This window comes from Melospiza melodia, chromosome 18 (assembly GCF_035770615.1).
Source record: "Melospiza melodia melodia isolate bMelMel2 chromosome 18, bMelMel2.pri, whole genome shotgun sequence".
NCBI lineage: Eukaryota > Metazoa > Chordata > Aves > Passeriformes > Passerellidae > Melospiza > Melospiza melodia.
The window spans coordinates 556,965-573,946 of record NC_086211.1 but is presented as its reverse complement, the minus strand read 5'-3'; the positions used below and the strand labels follow the sequence as shown (position 1 = coordinate 573,946).

At 50.9% G+C, this 16,982-nt stretch overlaps 1 protein-coding gene across 1 annotated transcript; it reads left to right on the top strand.

Moving 5' to 3' along the window:
• Positions 1-36: 36 nt before the first annotated feature.
• Positions 37-15,754, top strand: COG7 (component of oligomeric golgi complex 7). Its single transcript, XM_063171508.1, has 17 exons — positions 37-292; positions 916-1,064; positions 1,547-1,663; positions 1,819-1,987; positions 2,971-3,053; positions 3,800-3,922; positions 5,234-5,432; positions 7,422-7,549; positions 7,902-8,056; positions 9,232-9,348; positions 9,859-9,924; positions 10,602-10,788; positions 11,755-11,895; positions 13,419-13,502; positions 13,822-13,936; positions 15,013-15,156; positions 15,340-15,754. The coding sequence occupies exons 1-17, from the start codon at positions 127-129 to the stop codon at positions 15,504-15,506; spliced, it is 2,310 nt and encodes a 769-aa protein (XP_063027578.1). The 5' UTR covers positions 37-126; the 3' UTR covers positions 15,507-15,754.
• Positions 15,755-16,982: the final 1,228 nt, after the last annotated feature.

Sequence of the window (16,982 nt, the reverse complement as noted above, 5' to 3'; positions counted from 1 at the left end):
GCCCGCCCCGTTCTCAGCCCCGGACCGCCCCGCGTTTCCGGGTGCGCGGCGGGGCCGGGCCGCAGCCGCCGGGGCTGTCCCCCCGCCGTCCCCCCGGCTATCCCCGCTGTGCCCCGGTGCCCCGCGATGGACTTCTCGCGGTTCCTGTCGGACGAGTTCGAGGTGAAGGGCTGGGTGAACGCGGCGTTCCGCGCCGTGCAGCAGGAGGCCCCGGGCAAGGTGGACGCGCACGCCGCCACGCTGGTGATGAAGCTGCAGCTCTTCATCCAGGAGGTCAACAACGCCGTGGAAGGTGCGGGCGCGGCTCGGGCCGGGCTCGGCGGGCCCCGTTCGGCTCCTGCGCGTCCCCGCCCCGGCATCCGCCCGGGGCACACGGGCAGAGCTGTGCCGGCCGCCCCAGCCCGCGGGGGCGAGCCCGGCCTGGCCGCACCGGGGATCCAAGCGCCCATCTCGGGTCTCGCGGCTGCTCTCCGACACATCCGCGTTAAATGCTGGGAAGCGGCAGCTGCTGCCAGCGCTGCGTTAGGTGGGATAACAGCGTAAATGTCTTCTCCAAAAGGGCTGCCCAGCCCTGGCTGCCCAGGGCAGTGTTGGAGTCCCTGGAAGGTTAAAAAGCCGTGTGCATGTGGCACTTGGGGACATGAGTTAGCGGTGGCCTTGGCAGTGCAAGGAGAACGGGAGTGGACTATGGGGAACAGTCGGACTTGGTGGTCTCAGAGGGCTTTTTTAAACCTAAACGATCCCATGATAAAATACATATTTAAAGATTCAGCTGAAGATTTGTTGTTTGGTGCTTTGCTCTGTTTTTTAGCATTGGGTTTTTTCAAGAGCTAAAGGTTAGATAAGGTTATTGAAAGCTTACCTGTTCCTGCAAGGGCTGCCACCCTCCTCACTGGCTGCCCTGTGTTCCTGCAGAAACAAGCCACCAGGCTCTCCAGAACATGCCCAGAGTCCTCCGGGAAGTGGAAGTCTTGAAACAGGAGGCAACATTCCTGAAGGAGCAGATGATCCTCGTTAAAGAGGATATAAAGAAGTTTGAAGAAGACACAGCTCAGTCCATGCAGGTCAGTTCTTAGCGTTTATCTGCAGCTTGTGAAATTCTAAAAGTTGCAGAACTGTTCATGTGAAATAACCTTGTGAACTTAAGATAGGCAAAAGCACTTCTTTTAACATCAGTAGTGGAAAGGTGAGTGTGACACAGCTGTGCAGGCTGCATGTCCTGAGGAACAGCTGCTGAGGTGTTTGTTCAGAGCTGCTGGTTCCTGGCTGGGGGCTCTCGTTTCTGCCTGGGGTGCACAGCATTTTCAGGCCAAGTGAATACTAAAAGAACAAGACCAATATTCAAACCAACCTGTTATTTGATTTTGAAAGATGATTTTACATCTCTAGCTCCTTCAAACCATCTTATCTTCTGCAACAATAAAATCTTTTCACATCTTTTTGTTTTTAAAATTTAAGCAGAAGCTAACTCCCAAGCACATGTGAGAGCCATTTTTTGTTTCAGGGTGTAACAAAACAAAATAACATGGTGTTGTTTTTTCCTCAGGTCCTGGTCGAGATTGACCGGGTGAAGTCCAGGATGCAGCTGGCTGCCGAGTCACTTCAGGAAGCAGACAAATGGAGCACGCTAAGTGCAGATATTGAGGAGACTCTTAAAACACAGGTAAACACTGAATTATTTGGTATTTGTGCCTGCAGCTTTTCAGGGAGCTGCGTTTAAAAGCCGGTTTTTGAGGCGGCTGTGAAACACGTCCCTGGTGCTGATGCTGATGCTGTCTGAGGTTGCCCTGGGTAACAGGCTGCCTTTCCTGCTGGCAGGACGTGTCCCTGATCTCAGCCAAGCTGACGAGCATGCAGAGCAGCCTGGCCATGCTGGTGGACACGCCGGATTACTCAGAGAAGTGCGTGCACCTGGAGGCGCTGAAGAACCGCCTGGAGGCCATGGCCAGCCCCCAGATTGTTGCTGCTTTCAACTCCCAGTCTGTAGGTCAGTAGCTCCTGGTGGCATTTACTGTCAGCACTGAGTTTATGGTCTTTAAAACCTCTTTGAGACAGTTTGGGTGGAGAGTTGGTGTCCTGAAGCCTCCTGGCACTGGCTCCTGAGCTTCTCCTGGTGGAGCAGGTGCCCTGGAATGTTTTGGGCTCTGCAGCTGCCTGCAGGCCAGCGTGCTTTGATTTTCCTGTGGTTTGATGTACCAGTGGTCACTGCAGGAAACAAGAAGATTTTATGGGCCACGTGGATGTACTGCTCAAATAAGCAGAAGGGCCTTGGCTTTCTGTTAGCATGCTGTTATTCGTGTAATCAGGGAGGAAGTTTGTTAGGAAGTGTTCTGACTTCCTACTACTTTGTAAAAGCAGCTTTGCAAATTGTCCTTAGAAATTTGGTCTTTTTGGGCAGTTCTTTGTGCTGTTCTTTCCCTGTGCTGCTGTCAGTGCTTCTGAACAGTAGTTGTTCTGGTTGTTGACACTCATCTCTGTGCACCTCGAGCTCCTGCAGGGATCTGGGGCTGTGGGGTACAAACCAGAGTTTTGAGGAACCTGTGTTTCTAAGCTGTGTGCAGGAGCAGCTGTGCCATGAGTCAGTCTGAGGCACAGGTGTCATTTTGAGGACAGGTGAAAGCAAAGATGAGGCCTTTGTCAGGTATGCTTTAGGTTTGTAAGTGCTGGCTTGTTTCTATAAGCTAATTATTTCCTTCTAGGAAATGCTCTAGCTTTAATACTGGATGTGTTAGCACTATGTGCTGGTTAGGAAGGTAAATTCATTCATTGTGTCTGCTGTCTGATCTTGTGTGAGGGTGGGTTTCAGGCAGTTCTGCTCCTGTTTGAGAAGATAAGCAAACGAAGATGAAGTTGTCTGTTTCTGTGTAGACCATTGTGCCTGCTCCCTTAGAAGAGGAGTTCTTGCTCAGACTGATGTCTCACCCTCAGCTTTGAGGCTGATCCTGATGCCTGTTATTTTGTTTTGTTTAGATCAGGCAAAAATGTTTGTTAAAGTCTTCACTGAAATCGATCGGATGCCCCAGCTCCTGGCTTACTATTACAAGTGTCACAAGGTAAGTGTTTTGGTGACGCTTTAACGAGGAGGAGTAGCGGTGAATTCTTGCTGGGCTCTGACTGCAGAGGGAGCTGCTGCCCCGCGGATCTCAGCTGTGCTGTGCTGGGGGATGGCACCTGTTCTCTCTCGATTTCCTTCTGTGCCTTCTCTTGCTGGCTCTAGCAGCCTTGCGTACTCCCCGTGTTGCAGGAGTAATTCTCCACTCGGGCCCTGTCCCTTCCTGCAGCAGACACAGGCTGTGTGTGTTCTGCTTGATTTCTCTGTGCCTCATGGTTTTACTTAGCTTTGCTCTGGATGTGGCCATGTCAGCAGTAACTTTATTACTGCAACTTGCCAGCTGCTGACTTCTCTAAACTCTTTTCAGGTAAGATTAAAAGTTGGAATTCCAGACAGTTCTGTAGCCATAACCTGAGCTTCAGATTTCTCACATGACTGTGACTTTTGAGGATTAAGTTCAAGACTGGGGCTTGCCAACTATTTCAACTATTATGTGGGAGTATCAGTTGCAATCTCGTTTTATGAGTAAAATACCAATGTTAATTAAATCTTTGAATCACTAAGAAGCTGAAAGTCTTTTCCTTCTGTGGTGCTGAATTATATGTTATGCTGAAAAGGGAGAGGGGCACGAGGGGGAGCCTCATGTTTTGGCAGAAGTGCTGTGCATGGGGAGTGCTGGGTTTGGCATAGCAAAAGCAGGACCTGTGGCCTGTCAGTTTTCCTATCAGATGTTCTGTTCCCCATCAGGTGCAGCTGGTGGCCGTGTGGCAGGATCTTTGCCAGAGTGACCTGAGCTTGGATCGCCAGCTGACCGAGCTGTACGACACCCTCCTGGGCACCTGGCACAGCCAGCTGCAGTGGGCAGCACAGGTGCAGTGCCAGGCTCTGCTGCTGGGAGGGGACAGGGCAGGGCACCCTCTGCATCCTCACACAGCCTTGGGCAGCTCCTGGCTGCTCACCCTCAGTTACACTCTGGGCACACCTGCTGCAGGCTGGTGTTTGCAGCCCTCTGACTGCTCCTGGTCCAGCCCTTGCAGGCAGGATTGGAGCTCTGCTGTTCCACCAGCAGCAAGGTTGCCGTGTTATTGACATTAAAGCTGCTCTATCACTTTCATCTGTATCTTAAGTTAAAACTAATTTGATGGTGTTGTAAATGTGTTCTGTTGCAAGACATTTGAAATGCCTGAATTGCTTTATCACTTGGCCTGGAGGAAGCCCTCAAGGTCACGCTGGACTGATGCATGTTGCTCTGTGTAAGATATCTGGGGGCTTCTGCTGTCACCCCTTGCAGTCTGTGTACTTGTTTTCCCTGCCAAGAATAATGTAGGATCAAAAAAAGTTTTTGTCCTTTGGTGAAACGGAGAAGTAAGTTCATATTGATGAAGAGTTTTTCATCCATGAAGGGTAAGAGATTCTTATCTTCGTGTGACAAAGCCAGTGTCAGTGCAAGGCCTGCGCTGCAGAGGAGCTCAGTGTTTCCTTGAAATGTATTTTTTCTGCCTAATGATTCGATGTGACTTACAGGTCAGATGTCAGGTTACATTTTAGCAGATATTCTTTGAACTGGGTATTGTGAGAAATGGCACGTGGGGCATGGCTCCTGTCACTCCATCTCCTGTGTTGCTTCTGCTTTCTGAAAAACTCTGGGACCTTTCTGATGGTAAACCCAGCTTTCAAAGCAAATGAGCAGAATAGCTGATGAAAAAGTCACAGTGGAGGCTGTAAAAAGTTTTATGCTAGTGGAGTGGCTGATTCTCAGCTGATTACAGACTTTCCAGCCTTTCCACTACTGACTTCTGCCTATCTGACCAGTAATTTGGCTGATAGAGTCCTATTTCTTCATATTTTACTGATTCATGTTGTTTCCCAACATACCTGTGTAAACTTGAGCGCTCTGTTTCAAATGCCCTCTTTTGCCAGGTGTTTTTAGAACCACTCTAGTGCCTGTGTTCTGAATTCAGTTTTTGACCTGTGCTTGTTTTCTAGTTTCTTGGTGGCTGTACTCCATGTACTGCCTGGACTTGCTGCTGTCTGTGTGTAGGTCAGCGTGGCTCCTGCAGCCTGAGCTGACACCTCTGGGTTCCTCACCCCTTGTGGGGTGTTCCAGGCGTGGGAGCTGCTCTCTCTGCTGTGTGTCCTCTCAGGTGACGTGCTTTGCCAGTAGCTGTTCTGCTGCCACAGGTTTTCAAGAACCCGCATGAAGTGGTGACGGTGCTGTTGATTCAGACCCTGGGAGCCCTGGTGCCTTCCATCCCCGTGTGTCTCAGCACTGCCATGGAGAGGACGGGCCAGGACACCAAGCTGGCCCAGCTGCTGGAGCTCCACGATGCCACCGTGCACTTTGCCAAGGGGCTGGAGGTGGCCATGCTGCCAAACCTCAGTAAGGCTCTGCCTCTGCGTTCTGCCATTCTGTGCTGGCCCTTTGTGAAGTCCCATTGTGGGATTTTGTTTAGTTTTAGGTGGAGGGGGGGATTATCTCTTCTGAGCAGTGCCCAGTTCCACGGCACTTGCACCTTTGTGGTTGTGTGTGTGTATCTTACACCTGAGCTGTTGACACAACACTGAGTTTCCTGAAGCTGCCCTGTCCTGAGCTGGCTCTGCAGGGTAAATAGCATTTAGCACTTCTCCTTTTACAAGATTTACTGTTTCTTCTGTCTCCCAGACAAGGAAATGTCTCCAGGGAGGCAGCGAGGCCCATTGTGAGAGATGACAAAGCAGAAAAGTTGAGGAGTTTCCTGGAGTTATCACATCTCACTAAACAAGAGAAAACCTGCTTGAAGGCTGCATCCATTGGATGCTTGTATTTGTTTTTGTAGTTTTTCTGTTGCTGCTGGCTTAGGGTTTAATCAGGTGACAATGCCCAGTGTTTTTTCCCAGCAGCATCTTCAGTGTTTGTTTCCAAATCTGCCCTGTGGTTTCCCCTCCCTGGGACATTTGTCTTTTTGGTCATGATTGCTGAGTGATGCCTGCAAACCACACTGCAGTGAGGTGCTGTTTGCACAAGCTTACACCTGACTGGAGCTGTTGGCTATTTATAGACCCTTATGAATTTGGTGGGGCTGCTTCAAAGGCTGGCTGTGGGAAAATCCAAAATTAAGGCTAATGGAGCATTTCTGATGCTGTGCTTCCTGTGTTTGGTTCCTCATAACATTGTCTTGAGCTGTTTAAACCCAGATTCTTTCTTGATCCTGTAAATTATGATTGCTGGGCAATGTCAGGGAGTGTGACTGTGTCTGTTGTCAGGCTGGTTGCATACACATCAGTCATTTTCTTATTTAATTTGTGGTTCATTATAGAAATTAGTAAAAAGGACTTGGAAAAATAATGCCAGATTGTAGAAGATGATGGAATAGGAAGACTACTGTTGAACTGTTGTCTGAGTGTGTTTAAAAAAACACCCAAGGCCTCTATTTCTATCTCTTTTAGTGTGGGGTAAGACGTTTGAGAAAATAAATATCTCAAGAATGGAAAGGCCAGGTGACTCAGCTGAGGAGACTCAAACCAGTTCCTGCGTGTGTGTGTGTGAGGGGAGGGCTCAGCTGTGATTCACAGGATAATTCAGTTTGGAAGGGACCTTGGGAGATGATGTGGTCCAGCCTCCTGCTCCGGGCAGGACCTGCAGTGAGGTCAGGCTGTGCTTGGGGTGCTCTTCAGTCTGGTCTCCAAAGTGTCCCAGCGCAGAGGCAGTGCTGGCTTTGGGCAGCCTGCTCCATTGCTTTCCTGTCCTCAGGGTGGGACAGCCTTTTCTGATAGCCAGGATTCAAAGCAAATTAGGTCAGCTGCAGGTTGGAGTTTGGCAGAGCTGTGTGAGAACAGCTGGTGTCCAGTTCTGATTTGGGCAATAATCATTCAGCCCTGCTTTGTGTTTGGGCTGGCAGCTCCCTGCTCAGGCACGGCACTGAGAGGCTGAGTCTGTGCTTCTCGTTCAGCTCTGGGTGATGAACACTGGCACAGTAGTGCTGAATGAAGTGAATTAGTGTCAATTATTTCAAGTGTGAACTAGGCTTTCTGATAAATGAGGATTGCCCCTGTTTGACGCCGTGGGAGTAATGTGTTTCACTTCTCAGATGGTTTCAATTCTTCTGCTGTAGGTTGGAATGTTTGATAGATTTTTGTCACCCAGGCTGTTTTGGGTCAGTGAGTGCTAATTTTCTTGAGACACTTGTTGAGGTAGAACATCTTGGTTTTAGGAAGCAGGTAGAGATAATAATCTTCTTTCTAAAAAATAAAAAACCCAATCTGTGTAGTTGAGATTGAAGCTGTTGGGCAGCATTCCAAACCTGTGCAGGCAGCATGCTTTAGCAGCTTGAAATGAGGCTTTTAGTAACATATTCATCTCTTTGTAGACTAAACATGTGATTCTTTGTAGAGGAGCAGAACCTGGTGAAAGTGATGGAGCTCGTGGAAGTGGTGTATGCTCCCTACAAGCCCTATCAGCTCGAGTATGGAGACCTGGAAGAAGAGAATCTCCTCATCCAGATCAGTGCAGTGCCCTTGGTAATGTACCAGTCTTTGCTCAGCTGTGCTGGGAGAGGCTGAAGCTTCCCCTAAACACTGGGGTCTATGTCACAGTTACTGCTCTCTTTGCCCCTCTCCCTTTTGGCTATATTAACTTTCATGTGCAGAAGATTCTGCTGTTGGCAGAGCTGTTTTTCCCCGGGGAGCTCAGGGTTTGGCAGCCTGGCTGTTGTTGCAGTCCATGGGCAGGAGGGTGGGAGCAGCAGCATGGCTCTGCCTCTGGAGTTTCACGGGAAAGGAGGGTACCAGAGAGCGCTGTGTTACACAAGGTGTGTTTCTCTTGCCTGGAAGCAGAGGCAGGCTCAGCGTTGTTGTTCCTGTCGTTATCTAGGAGCACTGGGAGGTGATTGATTGTGTGCAGGAGCTGAGCCACTCGGTCAGCAAGCTGTTCACGCTGGCGGCCGGGGCCATCGACAGCTGCGTCAAGCTCACGGATGGCCTGGGCGTGTGTGGGCTGCTCAGGGCCCTCAAGGCCCTCTTCTCCAAGTAAGCTGCCTTTAGCTACTGCTCCATTCATCCAAGGCCTTGGTGGTTTATGGAAAATGCCTGAGAGCAGAAAGTGTCTCTGACTGTGCCATGAGTCATCAATATCCCCCTTGCTGCTTCATTCCAGCACGGGCTGTTTTCTAGAGGAAAAATGGAAGATTTTTATGGCTAAATCAAAGGCTTGCCAGCTGTTTCCGATTCTGGTTGGGGAGAGTTTTTTCATTTTTAATAAATACTTTTGAAGGAGAAAACGTTTCCCAAAACAAAATAAGGCAAATTAGGCTGATGAAAGTAGATCTCAGTGGGGAAATAAGTCTGGAGGTTGAACTTGATTATCTTGGAGGTCTTCTCCTACCCTACTGATTGTGTGAATACACAGTTACTGGGACAAGTGACCTCACATTCAGGATCTGCCTGTAAGTCTGAGATACCCCAGAGTGAGATTCACTCTTAGTTCTTGTCTTAAAGTATCACTTTCCTATTCCGATACTGATTTACTCCATATTCCTTCACGGTGCTGAAAGAGCTGCTCACAACGTATGAATCAGGTATTGCTGCCCTTTGGGAAGGGGAAAGAGGAAAGCACAAGTCTCTGATCTCACCTTCTTTATAGGCAATTAGAGAGCAATATACCTGCCTCCAGCTTATGGGCATTATTAAAAAGAAAATGGGGGTGGGTGGAAAACAAAATGTTCTTCTCTTTATCCGTGTTCTCATCTGGGGAGTAGCTGAGAAAACAAATTCATGAGATTGTTGTCACCATGTTCCTGGAGTAAGAGCCAAGTGATGTTGGAATAGCAGGAGCTGGATTAAGTTTTCCTGGTCTTTCCTAGGAGATGGCCAATGTAGTGGTAACTAAAATATCTTAGTCCTTCCTTCTCATGGGCAGGGAGAGCTCCTGGTAATCCACAGGCAGCAGACTGAGGCAGCCACACTGCATCTTTTGTGCTCCTTGTCTTCTGGTCTGGGCTGGAGTGGGCTGTGGCTGATCAGTCCTTCACATCCACCTGTTTGGAGTGGAGCCAGAGTGTCTCTTCTGCAGTCCTTCTAGTGTTTCTGGTTCTTTCTGGGCCTTGCAGAGGACTGACTGGACAGATCACAGGACATGCCTTCGTGCTGCTCTCCAGTCTGTTCTCTTATGCTGGTGCTTCTCTCTGCTCCTTTTCTCTCTGCAGGTACACATCTGACTTCACAAACACACTGCAGTCCATACGAAAGAAATGTAAACTGGATGATGTCCTGGCAGATTCCCCGTTCCAGGAGGACTGGACTGCCTTCCAAAACTCTGTCCGGTACAGGCTTTGGGTTTGTTTGTCTGGCTCTGAGCTGATTTTTGTATCCAAGCTGAAAGGGAACCACTCGGGGTCAGTTTACACAAGTTCTCAGTGCAGAACACAGGGCTGAGCTCGCTGTGCTGCTGCGAGCACCAGTGTCACTCCTGGGTTTCAGGTTGCTCCTGGCACGGGCAGGGCTGTGGGGCTCCCCACCCTGCCTGGAGCAAGGCTGATCTCATGTCACTTGTAATATTAGCAGCTCTTAGGATTTTTCCCAGTGACACTGAGCTGGCCTTCCCACGATGACAAGAAGTAGCATATGGATGAGGCCATTGGGCAAAAACAAATCAGTGTTACCAAATGGATGCAGAGTTAGCCACCAGATTGACTCTTGACTGATGTGTGGGCTGTGGTTTGGTTATGGCTTTTCATAATTACTTGACATGGGTCTGAGATGGGTTCTCTGAGGGGGGTCTGGCATTATCTGCCTCAGATCTCACAGTGTGTTTTTGTCTTGTTCTTTCCCAGGATAATTTCCATTTGTGGTGAACTCCTTCATCAGTGTGGAGACTTTGAGCAGCAGCTGGCCAACAGGTGGGCACTGGTGACCTTAATTCAGAGCTGCCAATGTAGGAACCAAGTTGAAAGAAAACAAACTCCAAGGTGTTTTGGTTGCATAGAGCATGGAGGAAAAGGCACCACTGATTCCCCTTCCCCATGCTTTGACATGTCAGAGATGGGGCATAGACTGTTCTGCCCAGCCGTGCTCCTGAGGCAGTCCCAAGAATCCTTTTCCAGTGGGCTGCCAGATGGGGTCAGGGAGGAATTTTCCACCAGATCAAATTGGCAGGATCCTTGTGACATGGGGCGTGAATCACGTGCTGAAATGTGTGGGTGTGCCTTACCTGATGGGTTCCGTGTAACCCGAGCAGGGTAGGCACAGGCAGCACGTGGGTCTTGCTACTCCCTGTTGTGAGCAGTGTAGTGCCCTGGCTGTGGTTCCTTCAGTACTCGGTGTGACTGCAGAAGAGCCCAGCCTGCAGAGCTCAGTGGGGCCCCTCTGCCCTCCCAGAGCACAAACCCCCCCGTTCTCCCAGCCCTTCTGCAGCTGGGGAGCTGCACAGGGGATGAGAGGGCTGGCTGCAGGGCTCTGTCAGTGAATGCTCTCCCTTGAGGTCACTCAAGGGTGGTGCTGGTCCCTGGCACAGCATGAGGACGGGACTGCTGAGTCCAGAGGATTCTGCTGGTGACTTTTGTGTACTTGTTTTCAGGATTTTGTCAACTGCTGGGAAGTATCTCTCAGACTCCTACAGCCCTTGCAGTTTTTCTGGCTTGCAGGACACCAGTTCTGCAGAAAGGAAGAGCTCCATAAAAAATCCCTGGCAGGAATACAATTATCTCTCGAAGGAGAATCCATCTGAGTATGCCAGCCTTATGGAAACACTTTACACTCTGAAGGTAGCCCTGGTGCCTGGAGATTGCCTCTATTACAGTGTGCTCTTGGGCCCATAGTGGGTAGATGACACCTGGATTCCCCCTCCATTCTAGTGACTTTTCATGCTGGGCTGCAGCCTTTCCTTGGGCTGTGTTCTGCAGAGACACTGATACACAGAGAGATGAAATGTCCAAACCCAGGGAGTCTGGACTCATTGCATCTCCCCAGATGCTGGCTCTGTTTTGTGAACAAGCCCTTATCAGCTCAGGTGAGGGAGATTTTATCACACTGAGCATTGGGAAGGTTGTGTTGGAGCCATCTCAAATTCTGGAGCCCACACACCACATTCTGAGGCTTCCTCTGCCACTTAGGCTCTGCTGCCCTGTCCAGTCTGAAACAGAATTCTGCAGGATCATTCATGCATGGATCTGTGAGCAGGGTAGAATGCCTTTAGTTATCTTCTCATGGATCTAAGTTGTTTGCCACCATTGGTCACATGCAGTAGTGAATTCAAGGTTATGAGTTTTATTTCCTCAAAATGTTTTGATTTCTTCTGCACTTGGTTTCCCTGCAATTTTTGTGGTTCCACCTTCAGTGTCATGTGTCTGACTTCAAAGCTTGACTGAACTGTCCAGTTCCACGCGTCCTCTTCAGGTAGAACTTAATTCCATGCAGGGTATCAGTTGTGTCCTTTGAGTAAAAGGCAGTTTTGCCACCTTCTCTGCAAGTTTCTCAGTGTCCAGCATGTGCCAGAGCCTGGGGAGGCTGGAATGTGGTGCTGATTGCTTGTCCTGCAGTTCAGGGAGCAGTGGCAGTTTCTGTCCTGAATAACTGCTTGGAATAGGGTCATTCCAAAAGAAACGTGATGTGTGCCATCACAGAGAAAGCTCTGCTGCGCAGGGATGGCCTGCTAAAAGCCCTGTGTGTCAGCGCAGCCCCTGTGTGGCACGGCAGGCTGCTGTGTGTGACAGTTTGTCTGTGTGTGGCAGGAGAAGGGCACCAGTAACCTGGCGCTGCTGTCGCCGTCGCGGGCGGCGCTGGCGCGCCTGAACCAGCAGTCGCACCAGCTGGCCTTCGACTCGGTGTTCCTGCGCATCAAACAGCAGCTGCTGCTGCTGCCCAGCATGGAGGTGGGCACGGGGGGCCAGCAGGGGGGATTGCATGGGGGGTCCCTTGGGTCACTGGGGCTGGGGGGGATCCCTTGGGTCAGTGTTTGTGGGGGATCCCTTGGGTCAGTGTTTGTGGGGGATCCCTTGGGTCAGTGTTTGTGGGGGGATCCCTTGGGTCAGTGTTTGTGGGGATCCCTTGGGTCAGTGTTTGTGGGGATCCCTTGGGTCAGTGTTTCTGGGGGGATCCCTTGGGTCAGTGTTTGTGGGGATCCCTTGGGTCAGTGTTTGTGGGGATCCCTTGGGTCAGTGTTGCTGGGGGGGGATCCCTTGGGTCAGTGTTTGTGGGGATCCCTTGGGTCAGTGTTTGTGGGGATCCCTTGGGTCAGTGTTTGTGGGGATCCCTTGGGTCAGTGTTTGTGGGGATCCCTTGGGTCAGTGTTTCTGGGGGGATCCCTTGGGTCAGTGTTTCTGGGGGGATCCCTTGGGTCAGTGTTTCTGGGGGGATCCCTTGGGTCAGTGTTTGTGGGGATCCCTTTGGTCAGTGTTGCTGGGGGGGGATCCCTTGGGTCAGTGTTTGTGGGGGATCCCTTGGGTCAGTGTTGCTGGGGTTCCCTTGGGTCAGTGTTTGTGGGGGGGATCCCTTGGGTCAGTGTTTGTGGGGGGGACCCCTTGGGTCAGTGTTTGTGGGGATCCCTTGGGTCAGTGTTTGTGGGGATCCCTTGGGTCAGTGTTTGTGGGGGGGATCCCTTGGGTCAGCATTGCTGGGGATCCCTTTGGTCAGTGTTTCTGGGGGGATCCCTTGGGTCAGTGTTTCTGGGGGGATCCCTTGGGTCAGTGTTTGTGGGGGGGATCCCTTGGGTCAGCATTGCTGGGGATCCCTTTGGTCAGTGTTTCTGGGGGGATCCCTTGGGTCAGTGTTTGTGGGGGGATCCCTTGGGTCAGTGTTTGTGGGGGAGATCCCTTGGGTCAGTGTTTGTGGGGATCCCTTGGGTCAGTGTTGCTGGGGGGGATCCCTTGGGTCAGTGTTTGTGGGGGGGACCCCTTGGGTCAGTGTTGCTGGGGGGGATCCCTTGGGTCAGTGTTGCTGGGGGGGATCCCTTGGGTCAGTGTTGCTGGGGGGGATCCCTTGGGTCAGTGTTTGTGGGGATCCCTTGGGTCAGTGTTTCTGGGGGGATCCCTTGGGTCAGTGTTGCTTAGCTGTCTCCTGCTCAGAGCGGTTCTCCCCGGTGCTGCAGGCAGTGGAACATTTTCCCTTCCCTCACCCACAGCCTTTGCAGCACAGGTGTTTGAAGGCTCCGCTGTTTGTTTGAGGTGTTGCTTTTCTGACCCATGTGAGCATGTTTCCCACAGGGAGCTGGGCAGAAAAAGAGTGGGTGTTTTGGGCCTGAGGGATAATGTGGTGAAGTTTTCCCACCATCTGTGTTTGCTTCCTAGAATGCCTTGGGTAGTCGCAGTTCATGTTGTTGGGTCACCCCTTTCTAAAATGCTGACAGGCTTCGTGCTCTGGGAGGTCATTGATTCATCCTGCCCTTTCTGCCTTACAGGGCTGGAGTTCTGGTGGCCTTGGTGAGACCCTGACAGATGACCTGCCAAACTTCAGCCTGACCCCTCTGGAATACATCAGCAATGTAAGAGAACTCAGCTGTCTTTCTGCTCTAGAAAACAAATTGCTGGGAACACTCCAGAGAGCAAAGATTTGCTTGGAGTAGCAGTTCTCTGTACAGGTCTTTCTTACCATGAGTGTTTCAGTGGCTGCTTCTCTGACCTTGTGAAAAACTGTTTCTTGTACCAAGTGTAATGATGCACGAGAGCCAATTTGTAGGTGAGTGAGTGGCTGTCAGGCTCAGATCTCTGCTTTCAGGTGTATTTACTGCAGCTGACCTTTTCTGTGTAAAGGACTTGCCTTGCATTTGTTCAGTGACTCAGCTTTTGGTGTTTTTATTCTAGATTGGGCAATACATTATGTCTCTTCCTCTGCACCTTGAGCCATTTGTCACTCAAGAGGATTCTGCTTTGGAGCTGGCATTACATGCTGGAAAGCTGCCATACCCCCCAGAGCAAGGTATGGTGAGACCAAAGGCTTGGGTGTCTGGGGAAAGCTTTCCCATCCTGGCATCACGCGGGTGGGATGTGATACAGTGACAAAACCGTTGGACACCCTTTCACACTGTTTCTTCCAAGAGTCCTTTGGTAAAACCCAGGAAGAGCCTCTAAATCATGAGTAAAACTTGTTTTTGTTTCATTCAAACTGGAAGCTTTGGCTTGGTCTGTGTGAGTTTGGTGTTCATTAAAATGGAGGTTTGGGGTCTGAAGAGTTCTGTTGGGTTTTGGCTCCTGTTCCTGCTCCAGGGGACTGGCCCTGCCTGCTGTGTCACTAATCCTGCTGCAGGTACAGCAGTGGCCACCTAATGCCTTTCCCTGCAGGTTGGCAGTGTACCTGGCGTGCTGGATTTAGTCTCTTTATGGTGTTATTATTTCCACAGACAGTAAAGAAGGCATAGAGCTTGGTATTTACAGTCTTCTTGGAACCTTCCGCAAATACACTCTTTAGTTCAGGCTTTTGCATTACTGTTATGTCACCTTGAAGCATTTCCATGTTGTAATGCCTCGATAATTTTCAAAACGTTAATGGAACACAGACTGCCTTCAGGGCTGGAAAAAACCTCTTGAGAATCCTTGTCACTGCCATGTTTGCAAACTGCTCCTGGAAGAGGATCCTGTAGGAGTGCCAGGCAGTGCCCTGTCCCAGCTGGTCACCCATCAGCCCTTTGGAAGTGACTTACCTGGAGGGTAACCCAGGGAGTGTTTTGGGTCTGGAGCTCATGCCAGTGGTGTACAGCACAGGGGGAGTACATGACTGCTTAGATTAGTCCAGAACCAGCTGATAAACTGACTACCTGGATGTCCTGTGGAAGGAGCAGTTCCGATGTTATTAACCAGTTATTAATTAGCTGTTCAGATGTTATTAACCAGTTATTAATCAGCTGTTCAGATGTTATGAACCAGTTATTTATTAGCTGTTCAGATGTTATTAACCAGTTATTAATCAGCTGTTGAGATGTTATTAACCAGCTAGGATTACATGCTGTGGCAGCCCAGGGCGGCTCAGCAGTGCTGGTAACAGGACTGTGTGTGCAGGGGAGGAGCTGCCCGAGCTGGACAACGTGGCTGACTACTGGCTGGGCTCCATTGCCAGGGCCACCATGCAGACCTACTGCGAGGCCATCCTGCAGATCCCACAGCTCACAGCTCACTCCACCAAGCAGCTGGCCACGGACATTGGTGAGCTCCTGGGCACCGCTCTCGTCACCCACGGCTGCTCTGTCACCATGCAGGGCTCCTGCCTGGGTGGTGCTTGAGGGTGGGAGCTCTCCGTGACAGGATTCCCTCTGTCACCACCAAGGATAGCTTTCATTTCACAGTGTCTGTTGCAGGTTAAATACCAATTTTTCCTTAATTTTGCAGATTATCTCATAAACGTGATGGATGCCCTGGGCCTGCAGCCCTCACGGGCGCTGCAGAACATCGTGACCCTGCTGAAGGCCAAGCCAGAGGAGTTTCGCCAGGCTGCCAAGAGCCTGCCCCGCCGGATGGCCGCTGGCATCGCAGCCATGAGGGGCCTGGAGGCTTAGCTGTGCCCTCCCTGTGCTGGCATCGCAGCCATGAGGGGCCTGGAGTGCCACCTGTGCCCTCCCTGCCTCTGGCATCACTGCCAGGAGGGGCCTGGAGGCTCAGCTGTGCCCTCCCTGCCTCTGGCCCCTGCTCAAGGACTCATCTCCTCACATTGGTTTTCATTTCTGCAAGGACAGTGAAAAGATCTGTGGGGACTAGGGGAATTTATTTCAGACTAACTTTTAATAAATGTCTTTGTCTAGGAAAAGCTTGTTCCATTCTTCCATCTTTAGAAATAAGGAAAGATGTCCTGTGGCCACATTTCCCAAAACCTCTGGATGACCCTGGGTAGGTTGAGGAGTGCTGGAAATGTTCTGCCAGGTGCTGTAGAGTTCGTGCTTTGTGGCAGCTTTTTCAGAGAATTTAGTCTACTGTATCTGAGGTGATGGGGTAGATGCAGCACAGAGGGAACTGCCTCTAGGCAGCGGCCACTGCTCAGGGCTGTCATAAATACAGGGTCAGGAAGGGTCTCTTCAGCTGACAGTTGAGGCTTGATAAAACTCTGCCCTGAGAAGAAAACCAGCTTTGTAGGTTGTTCCTGGTGCAATTTCACTATTCAACTGAAAGCCATGAAGTTTATAAGGAATTTAAGGGAAGTGGTGCTTCCTTGTAGAATTTATTACCATTTGTTATACAGATTTTTGTGAAGCAGCTGGTCTAGCCTTGGTGTGCTCTCCTGGGAGACAGCGGGGCAGAGTACAGGGCCTGGGCTGGCAGCTGAGTCTCGAGCACCTGCACTGCTGCTGCAGCTGCAATCCCCTTTGCTCAGCTGGGCTCGGGCTGCTCTGGGTCCCGCTGGGGAGAGCCGGGCTGGGACGGAGCTGCAGCCAGGCACTGGGGACACTGCCCACTTTTATGAGATGTCAGACACCTCCAGGAGCCAGCTGTGACTGGAACGGTGAGCTGTCCCTGTCCTGCAGAGAACACTCTGTTCCCTTCACCTTGCTGTAGGGAGGGTGAAGCTCACCAGCCGTGCCTCTCCCAGCCTTCCCCAGCCCCAGTGCTGCTGGGGAGGGTTTTGGGCTGTTCCTTTGCTGCTGTTGGCCTGGGCTGGCAGCCAGCTGGGGCTGAAGTCATGAGGACACGGTGAGCAGCCTGGCACCTGCTGCCCAGGCCAGGGACCTGGTGGTGACAGTGTGAGAGGTGATGCCCAGGTTCTTGCTCTCAGCATTCCCCATGTTCTAGGAAATGTGCTCTGGTTTTTCACTGTTTTATCCTTTGGAGGCTTTTGCCAAGGATGGCACTGCACACAGTGAGCACTGATTCAGGAGGAGAGGGTGTCAGGGCCTTGTTTCCCATTCAGCTGTGGTATGGGATCAAGTGCCATCACTCTACAAGGCTCTCCTGTGGGAAAGGAGGCTGTGCTTGTGTGTTTGTGGTGCCCGGAGATGGAAATGGTCCTTTCAGGAGACAGGAGAAGTCTAGGACAGCTTGTA

Bases quoted from the DNA above. Each gene is read 5' to 3' on its own strand.
- COG7 (XM_063171508.1), top strand. From the start codon at position 127: ATGGACTTCTCGCGGTTCCTGTCGGACGAGTTCGAGGTGAAGGGCTGG. The intron at 10,789-11,754 runs GTAGCCCTGGTG...TGTGTGTGGCAG, and splicing joins AAACACTTTACACTCTGAAG to GAGAAGGGCACCAGTAACCT. The intron at 15,157-15,339 runs GTGAGCTCCTGG...TTAATTTTGCAG, and splicing joins GCAGCTGGCCACGGACATTG to ATTATCTCATAAACGTGATG.